Below are 21,160 nucleotides of genomic sequence, written 5' to 3'. Positions count from 1 at the left end.
TCACACAGCTAGTAAGTGTCTGAGACCAGATCAGGAAAATGACTCTTCCTTGCTCCAGGCCCTGCATTCTATCCTCTGCACCACCTAGCTGCCTCGGAGGCAAACAGAGGTGAGGTGACTTGCCCAAGGTCACACAGCTACTAAATGTCCGAGGCCATATTTGAACTCACGTCTTCTTGACTCCAGACACAGTGCTCTATTCACTGAACCTTTTCCTAAATGCTTGGTACATTGTAGGAGCTTAAGAAATACTTGATTCATTGGCTGGTTTTTATATAGGGTGTTGTCATAGAAATATCCATTTATGTATGGAGAAAGAGACATGTCCCAATGACAAGGCCAGTTTTAACAATCTCTCTTCTCCACCACCATCCTGGCCTTTCCCTAGCACAGTATTGTCCTTTATCTGCTCCTTTTCCTGCCCCCTCATCCCTAAAACCTTCAACCCAGAAGTTTCTAGCTATCTTTATAATTGCTTGAGCTCAGGACCACTGATCAGATACAATATGAGATCAGAGTGGAGGAATCAGGATGGAGCCAATGCATGCTATGCCATCTGAGCTTATAAAACTCAGTGGCACAATATTGCCCTTGGAAATATGCCACTGAAGACTCATGCTGTGGAACCAGACATGGGAGATACGTCATGGCCCAGTGACGTAGCCAGTGGGGCAAAAGCACTTTGCTCTCCTACACACACACACACACACACATACACATATACCTTTTGCACTGATAGTAATCACTTTCACATTAGAGTTATTTGAGCATGTGCTGCATCGTGCTGCTCTCCCCTCTCCCACTCACCCTCAACGTGATACCTCTCCCAAGCATAATGCCTTATACATAATAGGCACACAATAAATGTTTGTAGAATTGAATTAATTGGTGGTGGGGTAGTAGAATTAGCCTGAAGCAAAACTTTGAAATTGGTGAAACTTGTCTTCAGTTCCCTGAGTGGAAGCCAGAAAGGCATGAGTTCATATTCTGCTTCAGACAATGAATGTGGGCAAATCATTTAATCTTTCCCAGTCTTAGCTTCTTCATCTGCAAAATGGGAATAATAATGACTCATTTAGACAACTTTTATTAAGGTTTGCAACATATGTTTGATTATCATTTGATGTCATGTATGACATCATGTGATCCTCACAATTCCGTGAAACAGGTGCTCTTATTTTTCCCATTTTACAAAGGAAAAAACTAAGACTCAGCAAGATGAAATGATTTATTCAGGGTCACCCAGCTAGTAAGTGTCTAAAGCAAGATTTTCATTCAATTCTTCTTGGCTCCAAGTCCAGTATGCCACCCAGGTGCCTAAAAGTAGTAATAATACCAACTTGCCTCACAGGATGGTTGGGAGGATCAATTAAGATAATAAATAGAAACTACCTTGAAAATGTTATGTAAGTGAATATATATTAGTCACTATATTCATATTTTCCCCTTCTCCTCTCTCTTGAACATTCTAGTCCCTCCTCCCATATTACAGATCCTTCATGCCCCTAACTACCCAGGGATTTTTATTTTGGACTTCCCTCTTAGCACTGTGTGGTGTTCTACACTTTTAGATCTCTCCTTTGCACCAGTCATGTTTGATGATGATGATGATGATGATGATGACGATGATAATGATGATGATGATGACGGAAGCAACAATAATAATAAGTTCACATTTAAATAGGATTTCTGTGCCAGGCACTGTGCTAAGTGCTTTTTAGTTATCTCGTTTAGTCCTCAGAACAACCCTGGGAGGTAGGTGATATTATTATGCACATTTTACAGATGAGGAAATTGAGGCAACCTCGAAGTTAAGTGATTTTTCCCAAGTTAATGAATGTATGAGACTAGATTTGAATTCAGATCTTCCTGACTCCAAGCCCAGCACTCTATCTACTGCATCACCCAACTGTCTCTTGCATCATATTTATAAACAGAACAGATCCTTCCTGTTAGACTGTAAATTCTTTGAGGCAAGGCACTAGGTCATTTCTTTAAAATGTCCCTAATGCCTAGCACAGTTTCTCATTAGTAGAGAGTACCCAGTAATTATTTGTTAAATTTTTTTCAATAACTTTCTGAGGACTTTAGTGGAGGAACATAAGTAAATAAAGCATTTACTAAGCATTTATTAGGTGACACAGTAGATAGAATCCAGACCTGGGGTGAGAAAGACTGATCTTCCTGAGTTCAAATCCAGCCTCAGACACTTGCTAGCTGTGTGACCCTGGGCAAGTCACTTTATCCTGTTTGCCTCACTTTCTTCATCTATAAAATGAGCTAGAGAAGGAAATGGTAAATCACTCCAGTATGTCTGCAAAGAAAACCCCAAATGGAGTCAGACACAATCAAAACAACTCAATAACAATGTTTATCACATGCCAGGCACTGAGCCAAAACTTCAGGGCACAAATGCATGTTCAGTAAGCAAGAGCTTCCTTGTCTCCAGGGAGTTTATATTCTTAAGACTAAACACAACATGTAGAAGGGGAGCTGGAAAGCAGGGAAGGTAATCACACAGCATGATGTGTCTAGAATTGACATGGAGGCCTGGTTCCTAGTTCCAGGAAAGATGAGATGAAAGTTCACTTATTGGAGCCTGGCATCGCAGAGACAGAGTCCAAGTTTCCTGGGGCAGGGGAATGAGGATGATAGCTGGAATACGTACTCAGATATTCTAAAAACAAAAATTGTCAATAAACATGAATTAGATCAAAAAAGATCCCATATTCCTAATCAATGGACAAATCCAAAGCACAACTGAGCCTTTAACTTTGCTCTCTTCTCCACACTTCATAGTTTTAATTACCTTTTGGATGACACCATGAATAATCATCTTCAAGAATGGGCCCAGAAGAGTGTTCATTCAAGTACAAGATTCTGGAGACCATTCGAAATAGTTTGTAGAAAATCCAAAGCAAATGCCAAAGAGCTGCTATGACTTTGAATATCTTAAAACATCTCAGAGTCTAACATTCTGCTCTCTCTTAAAAAAATATTCCATGATTATGTGCATCTGTTTATTTCCCTCAAAACACTTGCTTAATGTTACGTGGGCATAGATGAAGGCCAGGATTCTGCTTTGTTGCTTTGTTTTTTGCTGACTCAAAAACTTAATTAGTCCAATTCCAATGTTCTTTTTACAAAACAAATTTTTGTTTATGTTAAGTAATTGTATATTTATTTTTTCTTCCCCCTCACTTGTTTTTTTCCAATTCCATCTTCCCAACTTCCATCTCTGTGAACTTGCGTAAGAGTTTCCCAGGATGTATACTGTACCCTGGTGGGTGAATTATGGCTGGTACATTTCAATCATTCAATCAACACAAAAATTATCAAGTGCCTACCATTGTCCAGGTATGGTACTTAATGTTGGCAATGTGAATATAAAGGTTAAACAGACAGTCCCTTCCCTCAGGGATTTTATATTCTGCAAGGGGGAAATGACAGATCCATGGATAAGTAAATACAGGATTTGTTTGTGTATGTCTATACAAATACACACTGATTCAGAAAGCACTTATAACTGGGATGTTATGAAGGATCTCTTGATGGAACTGGCTCCTGAGTTTTGAAGGAAGATAGGAGTTCCTAGTAACATGGAACACAGTCTATATACAAAGTTATGGGAGATGAAATGTTGTGTATGGAAAATAGCAAGGACACCAATTTGACTACAGCTTGGAGTTTATGAAAGAAAGTAAAATTAGATAGATAGATAGATAGATAGATAGATAGATAGATAGATAGATAGATAGATAGATAGATAGATATAAAATCAATCTGGAAAGACAGGCTGGAGTCGGATTATAAAGGCATATACATGTCAAAAAGAGGAGTTTGCATTTTAAGCTAAAGGCAGTGAATGGAGAGCCATGGAAGCTTCTTGAGCAGGGAATAACATGATGGGACCAGTGCTTTAGGAATATCAATTTGGAAGCTGTATGGATTGGAGACAAGACTTGTCAAAGAGGTATCAATTAGGAGACTATTACAATAGTCCAGGTTAGATGTGATGAGGGCCTTGAACAGAGTGGTTATGGTGTAATTAGAGAGAATGGCATGGATAAGAAATGATATAGAGATAGACTCAAGTAGGCTTGGATTTGGATGTGGGAAGTGAGAGTAAAAAGTCAACGATGACTAGACTGAGAACATGGGCAACTGAAAGAATGATGGTTCCTGATAAAAATAGAGAAATTAGAAGAAGAGATTTTGTTTGGGTTGGTTTGTTGTTTGGGGTTCTGTTTTTTGTTTGGTTTTGGGGGGCTGGGGTGATCATGTGATATATTTTGGACATTCTGAGTTGCAAATGTTTACAGCAAATTGAAGCAGTGATATCAAGCAGGCAGCTACAATTACAAAATTAGAAATCAGGAAAGCTATATTGACTAGATGTGTAGACTGGAGAGTTATCTGAAAAGAGAAGAGAGTTGAACCCCTGGAAACTGGTGAGATCATTAAGATAGAATAGAAGAGGTCCAGAACAGATTACAATAGCTCATACCCATGCATAAGGGATAAGACATGGATGACAAACTGCAAAAAAAAGACTGAGAGAGATCAGCCTGATGGGAGAAGGGAGGGAAGGGAGGAATAAGCATTTATATAGCACCTACTATGTGTCAAGCACTGCTATACACTAAGCACTACAAATATTATCTTACACTCACAACAACCCTTTGAGGTAGGTGCTATTACTATTCCCATTTTACAGTTCAAGAAGCTGAAGTTGGCAGAGGTTAAGTGACTTGCCCAGAGACACACAACTAGTACATGTGTCTAAGATCATATTTAAACTCAGTGCTTTTTGACTCTGGGCCCAGCATTCTATTTTCTGTGCCACCTAGCTAACATACAAGAAGTTAACCACAAGACGCAATTTCACTAAAATCTAGAGAAGAAAAAATTCTCCTAAAAGACATAATCTATTTTCTGATGGATGAATTGGACATTGAAGTACAACATTTCTGTAAGAGGCTCTCATTGGACCACTACAGATTTTAGGGAATTTCTTACTTTTCTGGCTCAATGCTCTCACTCTGATAATCTGAGAAATACTTAATTGGCACCATCCAATCAATGTATTATGATGTATTATGTGTATATTCAAGATTTCACCTTGAAACCACATAGCCCATGAACTTCAGAGAATGAATTGGTTTATTTACTAGTCCATGGGGAAAAAAATAAAAACAGAATTCTTATTAAAGTCCACAGATATGAACAAAGTCCACCAGTAAATAACCCTTCCTTATAGATTCATATCTGCTTATAGACATACGCTGGTTGGGGCTCACAACAGCAGCCCTTTTTAATGTTATTCAGTCACCTCGTCTGTTCAGGTTCTAGTAGTTTTTCCTTGTGTAGTTTACTAGGATTTTTGGAGACATGTAGGTTATTCAGTTCTAGAGAGATAATTTGTTTGCTACTTCACTTTCTTTATGAGATTTTCAAAATATACAGACTAGGCACTTTGTTCAGATGTTACAATTAACTGTAATTAAGCATGCACCCAATTCACAAATTGACTTAGTTGTTGTAACAGTTAGGGTATTTTCATGATATTCTAAAAAGAACAGGAGAAATAAATAGAAGACTAATTAATGATGACTAGAATACCTTCCCACACAAATCAAAACAATTCCTCATCTGATTCAAAACATAGCAATTCTTGCATTTACACGTTTTTCTTCTAATTGGCCCCAGAAGCCTGTTGATAATTCAAACCACAACTTGATACCAAACCTAATTATATAACCTCCACAAGCTCCATGACAATAAAAATAAATGTTAATGCATTAAGAAGGTTTGGTGGTGACTTACAGTGCCATCCCTTGAATATCTGACAAAATGCTTATTTAACATGTTTTTAATCTACTATTTTCCCTTGTTTCCTGGGATTGGTGGGACTTCTAGTTTTAAAAATCTCAAAATAGGGCCTATCTTTAAAAGCAACAGAGGATTATATATTTTAAATGTTATAGATTGAAAATACCCTAGAGAACACCCAATCCCAATGTCTAATATTACAGATGATGGAACACAGACCTATGGAGATGAAATGCTTTACCAAAAGTCACATAGCTAGTTAGTGGCAGAGCTATAATGAAATTCCAGATTTCCTCACTAGCAGGTGCATGTGCTTTCCAGGGCAACCCATGAATATCTATTGACTGATCTGGAAGTAGAAAACAAAAAAAAAAACCAGACAAAGGACTTGGAAATAGAATTACTATCAAAGAGTCAGTCCTATCCCAGGAGTTAGGAGAATGAAACCAACAAAGTCAGGTTACTTGAGTAGGAAGAGACAAATTTCAAACCGCTAGCACCTTGTGGTCTTGAAAATTTGATACTTGATTTTCTAAACTGTTTTAGTGTTTTAAAAAATAGCTGGCACTTATATGATGCATTAAAATTTGCAAAATTTCTTACGTACATTGTCTCCTTTGTGCCTCACAATAAATCTGTGAAGCATTCACTCCAGGTCTCATTGTCCACATTTTACAGAGGAGGAAATTGACCCTTGGAGAGGGGAAGTGACCAGCCCACTCTCTTAGATCCAGTAAGCACTTAGTGCTTAGCACAGTGCTTGGCACATAGTAAGTGCTTAATAAATATTGATTGATTGATTATTGAAGGGCTAAAGGTGGGGTTTGAACCCACCTCTCCCTGAATAGAATTTTGCATGACTACACAGCTTCCTAGAAGATCTATATCGAAGCCATGCCTGACTCCTTCACTAAATAATTCTGAAACACTGGGCAAGTTGTAAACCTGCGTGAGTCTGCTTCATTTGTAATGAACATTATCACCTTGGGAAGACCTACCTCCATGCACTATTGTGAAAATCAAATGAGGTATGTATGTGAATGTACTTTGTGACCATAAGCACTATGCAAATATAAGATGTGTGGTGGTGGTAGTTGGACTTGTTCGTGGAAAATCATATTTTAGCTCACTTATCCAGAACAAGATTTCAATAAAATGTCTGTCACTAATTTATTCTGAGTAGAATACTAAAAAAAAAAAAAACAAAAAAAAAAAACTCCCAGCAGAGCCATTTCCCTTTGATGTGTGAATACACAGTATGTACTGTGAGCTCCATTCAGGGAAATGTGACCAGACTTCTTAGAAGTTATAAGTCAAGCAAACACAGCCATTTCTTTTAAGACTGATAAATGTCTATGGATAAAGGAGTAGATATGGTGTCAGGAAGACCTGAGTTCAAATCCAGCCTCATGTCACCCTGTTTGCCTCAGTTTCCTCATCTGTAAAATGAGCTGGAGAAGGAAACGCAAACCACTCCAGTATCTTTGCCAAAAAAATTCCAAATGGGATCATGAACAGTCAGACACGAGTGAAACAATCCAATGACAATAACAACGCTGTTTCAAGGGTTATTCAGAGAATTACTGTTTTCTTTTTCCTGCTGGTCACCATTTGATTTGCATCTTACAAGAGAGCAAATAGCTTGCTGAAAGTTGTCCCCCATCACAGCATAAAGCAACAGGTTACCAAAGGTGTTTAAGGCTGCCAAAGGTCTAGAAACAATGTAAGCAGCATGAATCTGATTTTCCAAGTGGCAACTAATTAGAAGGAGACGGGATTCAATCCGGATGAGCCTCAAGATATGAAAGGGCAAAAAACAAATGTAGAAAACCACAAGAAGGAGAATAGTCAGTCTTCGTGCTTTCTGCTTATAAGAGCTCTGGGTATGAGGTCCTTGAGTGAGGTTGTAGATTATCGTCATATAGCAAACAGTCACAACCACTAAGGGTAAGCAGAAGGTGACAACTGTTAGAATCACATTATACCATTTGATGGTGGTGAGATCATCAGAGCTAGTGAGATCAAGGCAAGCAGATTTATTTGTCTTCTGAGTTGATGTAATCAGGAAGCTCATGGGAATGACAGCCACCAAGGCAATGATCCACACTGCTGTACAAGTAACCACCGCCCATCTGGTTTTATGAATGGAAAAGCAACTGATAGGGTGGATGATGACAAAGTAACGGAAGATGCTAAAACATGTGAGGAAGAGGATGCTGCTGCACAAGTTGAAATGGAAGCCAAAGCGGATGAACTTGCACATGAAGTCACCAAAGATCCAATCCTCATCATTGGCATAGTAGTGGATCAAGAAAGGAAGGCTGGTCAAATACAGCAAGTCTGTGCAGGCCAAGTTCAGCATAATAATGGTACTGCTTTTCCAGGGCCTCATCTTGAAAATGTAAGTGGAGATGGCTATTGCATTCCCAGGGAAACCCACGAGAAAGATGATGCTATAAATAACAGGGAGGTAGTGTTTCTTGAGCAAGAATTTTTCATCTGTGCAGTTTCCAAAAGCAGCTGGATAATTATGTGTATCAGAAGTATTAGCTAAATGGCTTGATCCTTTATTCATGGTTTTCTTCTTTCATCTTTTAGGAAAATAACATATTTATTTAATCAAACAATGAAAATATATTAGAAAGCAATTCCCTGGAAAGGGAAAGTAAAAACCCACATTAATAAGATGATAATGAAAACGATGATCTGCTTTTATACCAAAATTGTACAGTCTATATATTGCTAGGTATTTCTCCTTAATCTTAAAGGAGATTCAATGGAAGAGCTTTTGACTTCCTAAGAAAAGGACGGAGGCATGGTTCCTGAACACATTTAAAGTATATTTTAGTATAAAAATATCTGCAATAAGAATGATGATTCTGTCACCATCAAGTGTAGTTTTAAAATTACATTCAAATGTTCAAAAAGGCCTATATTCATTCATTCAATAAACATTAAGTGCCTACTATATTCCAGGCACTGTATTAAGGACTGGGAATATAAAAAGAGGCAAATGACAGTCTCTACCCTCGAAGAGCTTACGATGTTCTCATTAATGGGGAATTCTTGCTGAGGAAATGAACTACAATTCATCTCTGCCTGCCTCATCTAATACAACCCATATAAATACTAAATTAGGAAATTAGTAGTATTAAAATGCTAAAATGGGAGGTTGGAAGGGTATTTCTTTGGAGGCCAACCTAGTTCTTTTCTTTAAGAAAAGACAACACCAGTCCCTGTAATAATCTCCATTATGATGGGATTCAAATGGAATATGCTGATAAGGTAAAAGGGACTAGTTATAGATAACATTCATGTCTTTTAAAAAAAGTGTGATTAATGGCAGAAACTGGGTGCTTTTCATAAGAGTTATCAGAGAACCTGAATTCAGATCTTTCTGACTCTGCCCATTGTAACCTATGTGACCTCTGACAAGTCATTTCCCCTTTCCAGGTCATAGTTTCTTCTGTAAAATGATGACTCTAGAAAAGGGTATCTCTAAAATTCCTTCCAATTCTAGATCTTAAGAGACTATGTTTAAAGAAATGAAGCCCTAAATAGATCTCCTTTTCAGCTTTACTGAACAATTGTTCATTAAATAGTTATTTGTAATTAGTTCAACTCTTTGCTAAAGTGTCTGAGTTTGTTCTCTCAAGTAGGTCAAACATTCCCCCAAAATCTATCATATTAACATACAAGGAAAAACTCTTTATTTTCCAACAGAATAAAAAATATTTTGGTTTAGTTCAAATGATCATATATCCTACATGGATAGATTCTTACCTTATGTGATTTTACGCTAATACATTATTTCCTGATCCTGTTGATAGACAGACAGACAGACAGACAGACAGACAGACAGATAGATAGATAGATAGATAGATAGACATAGACAGATAGATAGATAGACAGATAGATGGATGATAGATAGATAGATAGATGTGTGTATGTATATGTACACATGTATGTATATATATTTATATATATGCATTTGTGTATATATACATATGCACATACCCATTTCTGCTTCTCTCCCCAAACCCCACAAAGAAATTTGAGAAGAGCTACAAAAAAGCAAAATCTTGGTCTTGTGGGGGTTGAAGGTGAGAGAGAGGAGATTTTTTTGGATATTCTATTACATAATACAATTTAATGAAGTTTAACCTGAAAAATATATTGATTAGAATCCTACCTAAGCCCTCCTGAAGGTGGTATGGTGATATCTTTCTAGAAAAATAAGAGCTCATATTTATACAATAAGGTTTAGAAAGTGTTTCCCTCATTAAATTCTGAAATGAAGGCAGTATAAGTTTGGTATGAGGAAACTGAGACCCATACAGGTGAATTGACTTGCCCAAGGTCGTACAACTAATAACTCCCAGAGTTGGAATTCAGCTACCAAATTCTGATACCAAATGCAGGTTCCTTCCACTCTATCATGCAGCCATCCTAAAGAAATAATCTATAAGACTAGGAAACTCAAATCAACATCATTATTATCCAAAATGTTTTGCACCCATATCCATGAGCCCTAATAAGCTGAACATCACTGGACAAGAACAGTAGAACAGAAGGAGCAATATGGAACTGACCTCACAGATCAGTCCCTACTAGTAGAGCCCTCAAATCACCTGGTTGCCTCCCCTGTTTCTAAAATAGGAAGAATTTGCTAGCAAGGATAAGGATTGTCTCTGTCTACTACTTGAAATGCATTGTTCATTGTCCTCTACTTCGATGTATAGAAGCATGGGGAAGGAAATTAAGTTCTAAACTACTTGTATTCATATCAGCATAATTCCCCTTGAGTCAACCAATCAGTAAGGTGGCAACTATGACTTTCAAGCAGGTAAACTGGTTTCCTGGAATGAATTCCAAAGATAAAAACAAGGCAGTAACTTGTCTTTTACAAATGAACCCTTGGCTATGTTGTGGAACAATCTCAAAAGGTAGTGGTGTCAGGAAAGGACAGGTTTATGTTTGGTTCAGCTGCTCTAAAGCTTTAACAAAACCTGGCTGGTATTTAGCTTGGTACTTATGATTAACTAATTTATGGTTAAGGAGGATGATCTTAGTAAGAAATTTAACCCCCTCTCCTCTAAGTTCCATTCAAGATGAACTGAGGCTATGAAATTTGATGCTGCCAGGAACAGATCAAACAAATTTGACTTGGGTTATAGAGGACAGTGTAGGATAGGACAGTGTATTTTGCTCTTCTTTCACTATGAAGTAAGGGGGTTGGAATAGATGGCCTCTGTGATCCATTCCACTTCTAGAGATATAACACCAGAGAAGAAGTTCAATGGGAACTCATAGGAAGGAAAGGTAACTTTCACATGAGAGGCATTAGGGAAGGATTCAGGAAGCTATATTTGACCTCATCTGGAAAGGTTAGAAAAGAATTGGATAGATAAGGGCTGAGAGTAAGAGGGAGGGTAGGAAAGGGGTAGGGGTGAGAAATACATAAACATAAACACCAAAACAGGAAAATGCAGCTTGTATCTAGAGCAGAATGAGTTTGGCTGGAGTATAGGATGAGATGAGGTTGGGAAAGTTAGTTTTTAAATCATAGAAGGCCTTGAATGTTAGACAAAGGTGCTTGGGCTTCTTTCCACTGTTAAAGGTTTCTGAGCTGGAGTGAAACATGATCAGAACTGAATTATAAGAAGGTTAATATGACAGCAATGTGCAGGATAAATTGTGAAAAGGGCAGTAAGAGACTATCAGGAAAGTTAAGGCAAGAAGTAACGAATAGTCAAACTAGAGTTGTGGTAGTGGGCATGTAGAGAATATAGGGGTTGGGAATAGATTTAAATGATATTGTAAAGGTAAAAAACTCCAACAATTTAGCAGATTACTAGATATGTTTTTAAGATATCGTATATAAAGTTAGAGGAATTAAAAAATAAATCAAAATTATAAGCTTGGATATGAGGACAGATAATGCCACTCAAAAATAAAATCAAAAGAGAAGTCAGGGAGACCAGGTTTGGGGACATAGATAATCAGCTGAATTTTGGACACTGTTGTGCTTGCAGTGTCAACAGAAAATCTAGATCAAGTTACTCAGAAGATAACTGTGTAAAGGGTGAGTTGCCAGCAGGAAGGAGGGAAACTACGGGTACATTCATCCACAAAGATGTCATATGAGAATGCATGGTATTTCCAAGAGAATATAGGAGAGAGACCTGATGATATTAGCACAGAGATAGCACTATTTGGTGGAAAGGATGAATTAAAGGAGTTTGTGAGGGAAACATGGAAGGAATGACCCAAATGGTAGGTGGAGAATCAGAATAGTGTTAAAGAATTCAAGGGAAGAGAAAGTCTCAAGGAAGGAATGATTAAAATGTGAAATACAGGAGAAAGTTCAAGCACAACTGCATTTGCCTATTAGGAGTTCTTTGGTTACCTTGAGAAGAGTGGTGTGAACAGAATAATAGGGACAGAATCCAGAATAGAGAGGCAAGGAGTGGATGAGTAGAGAGGAAAGGAGGCCCCGACAAGCTGATCCTTCATGATCATGGCTGGTGAAAAAACAAGCAAAGGAGCTCTCTTGAGAGGGTAGCAGGGATCAAGGAAAATGAAATGGTGAAATACAGCAGGGACAAGAGATAGTGAAGACGGGCATCATACTTTCCAGACTTTAGCCAACTACACTGGAAAGCACTAGTTTTAGAGTCAAAGGATCTATTTCTTAATCCCACTTTTGAAACTCACTACTTGTATGACCCTGGGCAAGTTGCCTGGGCCTCTATTTCCTCATCTATACAATGAATGATTGACAGCAAGGTGATACATTGGATAGAAGACCAGACTGGAAGCCAGGAAGACTCATTTTCCTGAGTTTAAACCTGTTCTCAAACACTTACTAGTTGTGGGACCCTGGGTAGGTCACATAGGGTTGTTTGCCTCAGTTTCCTCATCTATAAAATGAGTTGGTGAAGGAGATGCAAATCTCTCCAGTATGTTTGCCAGGAAAACCCCAAATGGAGTCATGAAGAGTTGGACGCAACTAAAAAATGACTGAACAACAAAACGGCAGGTGCAGAGGGATTTGGACTAGATGGATTCTTACCTTATAACTCTAGATTTATGATTCTTTAATGAATATATGTGTTTGTTACCCCTGAGCCAAAGAAACTGCCTATTATATCTATCCATAATAACTGGGAATAAGGATAAACATGGGTCTAACACACATAGAGGACACACAAAAGGATGCTTTTAAGGATTAGTTTTTACAAACACAGATATTTTCCAAGCCAGAAATTTTACTTCTCCATGTAGCATAGACATTTGTCCTATGAGACGTCAAGTTCAACCAGCTGAAATGAAAGCCTTATTTTCGAACCTTGCCCAGAGCTAACAAATACCACTAGGCGCTGATGACTGTTAAAATTAAGACTGGGGCATAAATGATCTAGTCCCTTGAAAGGAAGAATATCTCTATTAGGATAATATGGGGAAGGAATTCATTTTAAGAAAATTCAAGAGAAGGAACTAGCATGGAAAACATTTCAAAGCACAACTGGAGAGGGTGGGGTTTACCACTTAGACAAATAAAGTACATCCTCAAAACCTGAATAAAGGATTTCACAAAGCCCGAAACGTGTTGCCCACAGTTTTCAGAAGGGTCTAATCTAAACTGAGCCCCTGTAGTTCTCCATGTGACAGATACATGTTAGATACGAATCCTCCAAAGAATTCAATCTAAGCACATTTCCTCTTCATGGTCAAGGGAAGGCAAAGGGGAAAATAATTTAACCTTTGCCATTCATCATAAAACTATTTTCTATGAACTTTCCTTCTATTCTCCTTACATTGCCTCACTTTGGCCCCTTTTCTGGTGCAGTTTATGTGTGGAATCCATAGTTGTTCCTCCTGGCCACCTCCCCCGACTCATCTAATACAGCTTAAAGCTCAGGAATCCTTAGACTGAGATGCATTTGGACTTTCAAAAGAAATTTTGTTGGTACTCATGCTCAAAAGGTTTTACTTACTTTTCAATTGCAAATACAGATTTGAATTTGATTCAGATTAAAACTTGGACTCTTGTCCAGAAGGCTATGAAGGAGTTAACCTGAGCAGGGCAGACTCTAGGCAAAACTGTGGAAGAAGTCCACATCCATATCATCCATGTCCCCCATCATCTTCAATGATAACCCTTCCACATTCTCTTCAGCCTCTAATAACACCCTCTCCTGAAAAATTAATATTATTTTTTTCCTTAAAGAAGAATATGAAATACATAGGAAGAAATGGTCATCAAGCATTTAAAAGGCTATGGTATGGATAAAGAAATGGATTTGTTCCATTTCCATTCCCATGTCCCCCAAGGGCAGAATCAGAAACAATGGGCAGAATTTGCAAATAGACAAATTAAGCTTCATGTCAGGAGAAAGAAAAAAGTAGTAATAAAAAAAACAACACCTTAAGCATTTGTGCTAAAGTTGAAGAAGCTGATTCTAGAGGTGGTAAGTTCCCCCACTTTTGGAGACTGTCAAGCAAAAGATGCATTCAGTATGTTATAGTGTAGTTGCCTTTCTTGTATATGTTGGACTACATGATCCCTGAGGTCCTTTTCCACTCTTCCTGGAAATCAATTGGTTATCTACAGCTCATTATCCCCCCCACCCCAGAGGGTTTTCTCTTTTTTAACAAAGGTCAGTGTCCCAAGGTATGAAGATTCTGACTTCAATTTTCAATTACCAGTCCCACCTACCTCTTTTTCACAGAATGGAAGCCCAAACCTGATGCTGCAAATTCACATCAAGTAATGATGCTCTGCCTAGGTATAATGTAAGTTTATAACTCAACACTATGGGCTCCCAGAAATAAGAATCATAGCAGATTTAGAGTTAGATTAGTTGTTCTTAAACTTTTTTATGTGTCATGGATGCCTTTGGAAGTCTGGTGAAACCTATGGACCTCTTCTCAGAATAATGTTTTTAAATGCATAAAATACAAAGAATTCCAAAGGAAATCAATTATATTGAAATATAGTTATCAAAATATTTTAAAATAAGTTTGTTCAATTCAGATGAAGAAAAGAAAGAAAGAAGGAAAACTAGGGAGGAAGGAAGGGAGGAAGGAAGGAAAGAGAAGGAAGGAAGGAAGGAAGGAAGGAAGGAAGGAAGGAAGGAAGGAAGGAAGGAAGGAAGGAAGGAAAGGAGGGAGGAAGAAGAAAGAGGGAAAGAAATGAAGAAAGAAGGGAAGGATAAGGGAGAAAAGGAGGGAAGATGAGAAGAGGAGAGAGAGGGAGGGAAGCAAGAAAGAAGAGAGGGAGGGAAAGAGAGAGCAAGATAGGAAGGGAGGGGTGGGAAAGGAAAGGGAAACTGAAGTCCAAAGAGGGAAAGTGACATCCAAACTGTCTCATCTAGTAAATGTCAGAGTTGCGACATAAACCCATGTTCTCTGCTCCTAAACCCAGTATTTTTCCACTACATCCCTCTGTCTTCTTGAGCTGATTCAGGACCAGCTCTTTTGCGACACCTTAACAGGGTTGACTTTACTTTAAATGAGCCCATATCAGCCAGGATGTCCTCCCCATCTTACCCCCACCTTCCACTGACAGCCCAGCTTACCTGTAAACTTGGCAACGTCCTGAACAGGTGCATCCAGCATATCTGGTTCCTGTAGACAGCACTTGCATCCCGTAGTAACTCCCCTGCCCAAGGCAGGGAGGTACCAGCAAGCTGGAGGCCAGGTGCAGCCAGTCCAGTTGCCTCTGACCTGAGAGCCTACGACTTTGGCTCTGCCCCACCCACCAGAGCCGAGCAGGGGTTGCAGTCTCCTGTTGCAGCTCTGGACAACTTCTCCCAAGTTTATCAAGGGAAGAAGCAGAATGAGGGAGATTACCAGCCTTTTGCTTTTTTCTCTTGTTGCCCTCCCTCATCCCTTCTTGTCTGACAGGGATGATCACAGGGGATGATGCACCTTTAATTACTTTTAGAATTGGAATCGGAGGAGTAGGAGTAAAGAAGAGGGAAGGGCATAAGAAATCAGACCAATATCTTTTGTGCTCTATTCATCATTTGAGAAGGGCACCGCAGACCTTCAAAGTTTCTTATTGGAACACTGAAAGCAAATACTTCACCTGCTGCCACTCCAAAGGGTAGAGACCCTGGGGAAAATCCTGTCTTTCTATGAGTATTGAATTACAGGGTTGTCCTCTGCAGTTAAGCAAGGTGATTTTATAGTAGTTCCTGAGTGGTCTATAAACAATATTCCTCTTTCCACCATCAAACTTCACCTCACAGAATAGGAGGAACTGTGGGATGTAAAGACTACCAGGCAGGCTCCAGCACTTGGCACTTTACAATACTGATCTCAGATCAGGGTATTTATTTTGGACCAGCAATATCCAAAGACAGAATAGAATCCACAATCTACCTCTCCTGTCCTAGAAATGTAGCTTCTTACACATGTGGGTGACATGTTGGAGTAATTTTTTACAGGTAGATTTTTGTGGGCTTCTGCTTTTTTTCCTAAGTGCCAGGTTCCATCTATGGGACATTTGCCACCTCTAGACTTCAGAAAAAAAAATACTTCCCCCACCTTTGATCCTGGCAAATGGTATCCAGGTGGTCTCATTTGACTATTCCAGGACTCATGTCATTCAGTGTAAGTCTCTCATTCCTGTTAATGCATGAAGACCTTCATTTCCTGATACAGAAACAAATATCAATGACCTGAAGACTATTAAATAGCAAAGGCAGATTTAGAACCATTCTATTGCTTCATGGTGTAGAAAGAGCCTAGCTAATTTGATTCAAGTAGTCTATTTTAACAGATGATAATTGAACTGTAATCTAGCCCTATAATTTGGGCTCTATGAATGTGCTGATTAGTATGGATTCTTAACAGTCTTCTTTGCCTTTTGAATTTACTTGAAGAAAGTAATTTCTTACCTTAACTAAGAAAATCTCACCTTTAAATTAATGTTTTTGTAGATACACTTTTTTAAATCCTCAAACATAAGTTTTAAAACTCTCTCTCTCTCTCTCTCTCTCTCTCTCTATATATATATATATATATATATATATATATATACACATATATGTGTGTGTATGTGTGTACATATGTATGTATATATAAACATGAAAATTAATTTTAGAAAATGACATACTTTTAGACTATTTTAAACTTTAAGGCCTTGGGAAACTTCTGAGGAGCCACAATCATTTTGTCCTTGAAGTGAAGGACTTGAGCAAGGGTAGAAATCTGCTTAATACACAAACTGATTTACTACTAGGACTCAAAAACTGCTTTCCACTTTAAAAAAAGCAATTGAGAAAGCAAGACTTGAATGCTGAAGCTCCAATTATTTGACAGTGCAGGTGCCACCTGTGATGTGCAGGAATTGATCCTTCAAAGCATCAGAGCAAGCCTATCTTCAGAGTAATTCAGGCATTTAAAATCTCTCTAATTAGGAGGCACTGGGATGGCAAAGCCAATTGCTCTAGAAGACCCTGTGACACTCTGCAGGGAAGACACATTCAGGTTGTCAGCAGTGGTTTCAAAAAAGCCATTAATTATTGAATTTCTTGGAGGGGAAGGAAATGTGTTAGAAGGAGACCCAGTTCTAATTCATAGCTATACTGAAAAAAAGGGGGTGTACTTCACCTTTCTGTGGTTTTATGGCATGGTTTTACTTTCCCCTGATCTCTGTACTGAGAAGGCTAGACTAACAGTAGTAACACAAGGGGATGAAGGATTTGAAATCCAGAATAAGTAAGGAGATAGCAAGAGAGGTTCCCTTTCTTGGGAACTAAAGTTCACTTGTAGATTTTATCATCTCAACAAAAGGCTCTGTGGAGGTAATATGAGAACTTAAGGATTTCTGAACCATGGACGATCCTTGGGGAATCATGGAGAATGAGAGGGATGCAGCAGAAAAGAAAGTGGACAATGTATCCTGATTATTTTTTGAAAAGCAAAATTATTTCAAATTACAGGCCAATGGATTTCACATCAGTTATTGATGAAACTGACATCTTTGTGATGAAAGATTGTTGCAGCTCAATGTAAGGATCAATATATCAGTCAAGTAGCCATTATTAAATGCCTACTACATTCTAGGCACTGGAGATATAAAAACTGAAGTTAAAAATTCACTGTCTTCAAAGAACTTGCATTACTTCAGAGGAGACATGTTCACATAGAGGTACATATAAAATGAATACAAGGTCATTTTAAAGGGGAAGGCATTAAGAGCAAAAATAATTAGGAAAAACTTCATGGAGAAGGTATAGAACCTGAATATAGTTTTGAATGAAACAGAGGATTCTAAGAGTTGAAAGTGAGAAGGAAGGGGACAGACAGTACAAAGTCATAGAGAATGAAGGACCATGTCTAAGAAGGGACAAGAAGGTCATATTTCCTACATTTTAACATAGATAAAGAAGAGGAATGTATCACAATGGAAATGTACATTGGGGCCAGGTTCTGAAGGATTTTATGTGATCCAAGTGGTAACCAAGAATCATCAAGTAAATCAAAAATTTACTGAATAAGGGAGAAACACAATAAGACCTGTCCTTTAAGAAAATCTATTTGGAAAATTCAAAAAGGAAGGAGTGGAAAGGGGAGAGGCTTTTGTAAGGAGATGAGTTAAGAAGTACTTGCAATAGTTCTGGCAACTAGTAGTGAGGACTTGAACCACCATGTTGGATGTGTTAAGTACAGGAAAGAGGATGGAAATGCATAGTCTCTTTTCTCAAGAAGCAGAGAGATTAATGGTGTTCATTTCATGCTACATCCAAAGACCATAGAAAAATCAGTTCAAGAGATACTTGGTCATCACATTTAAACATGCTCCAAAGAAGCATAGGCAAATGGAACATTATGAAAATTATTTCAGTTTATGCACCATTTCCATTACAGAGAATAAAAAAAGTGGAGAAGTTCTAGAGAGAGGGAGAGGAAATTATTTTATCCTGAGTCAGGGTCTCTTAACCCTTTTTTTTGAATATCATAGATTCCTTTGTCATTCTGGTGAAACCAATGGACCTCCTTAGCATTGTTTTCAGACACATAAAATACATAAAATGAAATGAGATTAAAGTGGGATTGCAATAGAAATGATTGAAATACAATTCTTTGTATGTGTATACATATATGCATATTTTTTAAAAAATTCAGGGCAGAGACAAGATGGTGGAGTAGAAAGATGCATAAACCCTAGTGCTTTCCCCACAGCCCACAAAATACCTGTAAAAAATGACTGTCAACAAATTTTAGAGCAGCAGAAGCCACAGAAAAACAGAGTGAAAGAGGTTTCCAGCCAAAGGTAACCTGGAGGGCCAACAGGAAAGGTCTATCTCATGGAATACTGAGCAGAGCAGAGCCCAGCCCTGGCCAAGCAGCACTGGGAGGAACAGGACCTGAACAGACCTCTGGGGCAGAGTTCCCAGCATAGAGGGTCCCAGATGCCTCAACCCACAAGCCACAAAGAAAACTCCAAAGGTCAGTATGGGAGAGCTTTCCCAGCAGGGCAAGAGGGGAATGGGGTTCCTGATGGCAGCAATAGCATTAGCAGACTGCAGGCAGCTACAGTGGCCAGGAAGCAACCTGGGTCCTTTGTCCAGGCAGCTTAGCTTAAAGCCTCTGGCAGTAGGGAGAAGCTGATCTAAAGCTCAGCCCTGAGTGACAGCCCCGCCCCCACCCAAAGCCCTGGGGAATTGAGCAACTGAGTCAAATGTCAGCATTGAACATGGTACTGGAGTGAGGAGGGAGGGACAATAGGACTCTCCTCTTGACAAAGGATTCAGAAGTCAAGTAACTGGCTGGGAAAATGCCCCCAAAAAAGGGAAAAAATTAAGACCACAAAAGGTTACTTTCTTGGTGAACAGATGTCTCCTCCCATCCTTTTGGATGAGGAAGAACAAGGCTTACTGTCACAGGAAGTCAAGGCCCCTGCCTCCAGGGCCTCCAAAGTGAATGTAAAATGGATTCAGGCAATAGAAGAGCTTGAAAAGTGAGCTACCAGCTTGCCAAAGGAGAACCAAAAAATGATGAGGAAAATAACATCTTTAAAAAGGGGCTAGATCAATTGGAAAAAGAGATCCAAAAAGCCAATGAGGAGAAGGAGGCTTTAAAAAGCAGAATTAGCCAAATGGAGGAGAAGGTTCAAAAGCTCACTGAACAAAATAGTTCTTTAAGAGAGAAAATTGAGTTCAGGGAAGCTAATGACTATGACATAAACCAAGTAGTTAAAAAACAAAACCAAAAGTTTGAAAAAATAGAATATAATGTGAAATACCTCGTTGGAAAAACAACTAACCTGGAAAATAGATCCAGGAGAGACAATTTAAAAATTATGGGACTACCTGAAAGCCATGATCAAAAAAAGAGCCTAGACATTATCTTCCATGAAATTATCAAGGCAAACTGTCCTGGTATTCTAGAACCAGAGGGTAAAATAAATATTGAAAGAATCTACTGATCACCTCCTGAAAAAGACCCAAAGAGAGAAACTCCTAAGGAATATTGTGGTCAAATTTCAGAGTTCCCAGGTCAAGGAGAAAATACTGCCACCAACTAGAAAGAAACAATTCTAGTATTGTGGAAATAAAGTCAGGATAACACAGGATCTGGCAGCTTCAACATTAAGGGATCAAAGAGCTTGGAATAGGATATTCCAGAAGTCAAAGGAAGTGGGATTAAAACCAAGAATCTCCTACCCAGCAAAACTGAGTATAATACTTCAAGGGAATAAATGGTCATTCAATGATATAGAGGACTTTCAAGCAGTCATGATGAAAAGACCAGAACTGAAGAGATAATTTGACTTTCAAACACAAGAATCAAGAGAAGCATGAAAAGAGTCTTTCTTTCTGCATTTTGGACCTTGGGATTCACTGTTCCTTTCCCGGTTTCCATGATTTCTCAAGACTGTTTGGTTTGCAGTGGCTACAGCAATGCAAGTGAAAAGATCACCAGAGGGAAACTGGACTCTGTGTAACTGAAAAACGGATAATAGTTTCAGAGAACTGTGAATTAAACATGCCGCCATCCTTCAGGTCTCTTCAGAGGACTACTTGGTTAGTGGGATATGCATGCTGTCAAGCAAGGACCCTATGGAGATGGTTGCAGCTTAGATGTCTTCCTTTGTTCCAAGATAGGGCTCAATTTGGGAAATGCTAAGATGTAAAAAGAAGAAACATCAATAAGCTTTATGTTTAAAAAAGAAGTAATAAGCTTTTGACTCTTATCTGCCGGTAGTAATTTCTTCTCTTTCTGATGCCTCAGGTCCCAACACTGTGCCTTTATACATGGTCCCCTGTGTTCCTCCTTGTCCTCTCTGCCTCTTAGCTTCCCTGGTCTC

At 38.6% G+C, this 21,160-nt stretch overlaps 1 protein-coding gene across 1 annotated transcript; it reads right to left on the bottom strand.

Annotated features, from left to right (window-relative positions):
* Positions 1 to 7,304: 7,304 nt before the first annotated feature.
* Positions 7,305 to 8,407, bottom strand: OXGR1 (oxoglutarate receptor 1). Its single transcript, XM_072620338.1, has one exon. It carries the CDS (start codon positions 8,405 to 8,407, stop codon positions 7,394 to 7,396), a length of 1,014 nt encoding a protein of 337 aa, XP_072476439.1. The 3' UTR covers positions 7,305 to 7,393.
* Positions 8,408 to 21,160: the final 12,753 nt, after the last annotated feature.

Source organism: Notamacropus eugenii, chromosome 6 (genome assembly GCF_028372415.1).
Source record: "Notamacropus eugenii isolate mMacEug1 chromosome 6, mMacEug1.pri_v2, whole genome shotgun sequence".
Lineage (NCBI taxonomy): Eukaryota > Metazoa > Chordata > Mammalia > Diprotodontia > Macropodidae > Notamacropus > Notamacropus eugenii.
This window is presented reverse-complemented; position numbering and strand designations above follow the sequence as displayed.

Coding starts and splice junctions, on each gene's coding strand:
- OXGR1 (XM_072620338.1), bottom strand. CDS start 8,407: ATGAATAAAGGATCAAGCCATTTAGCTAATACTTCTGATACACATAAT.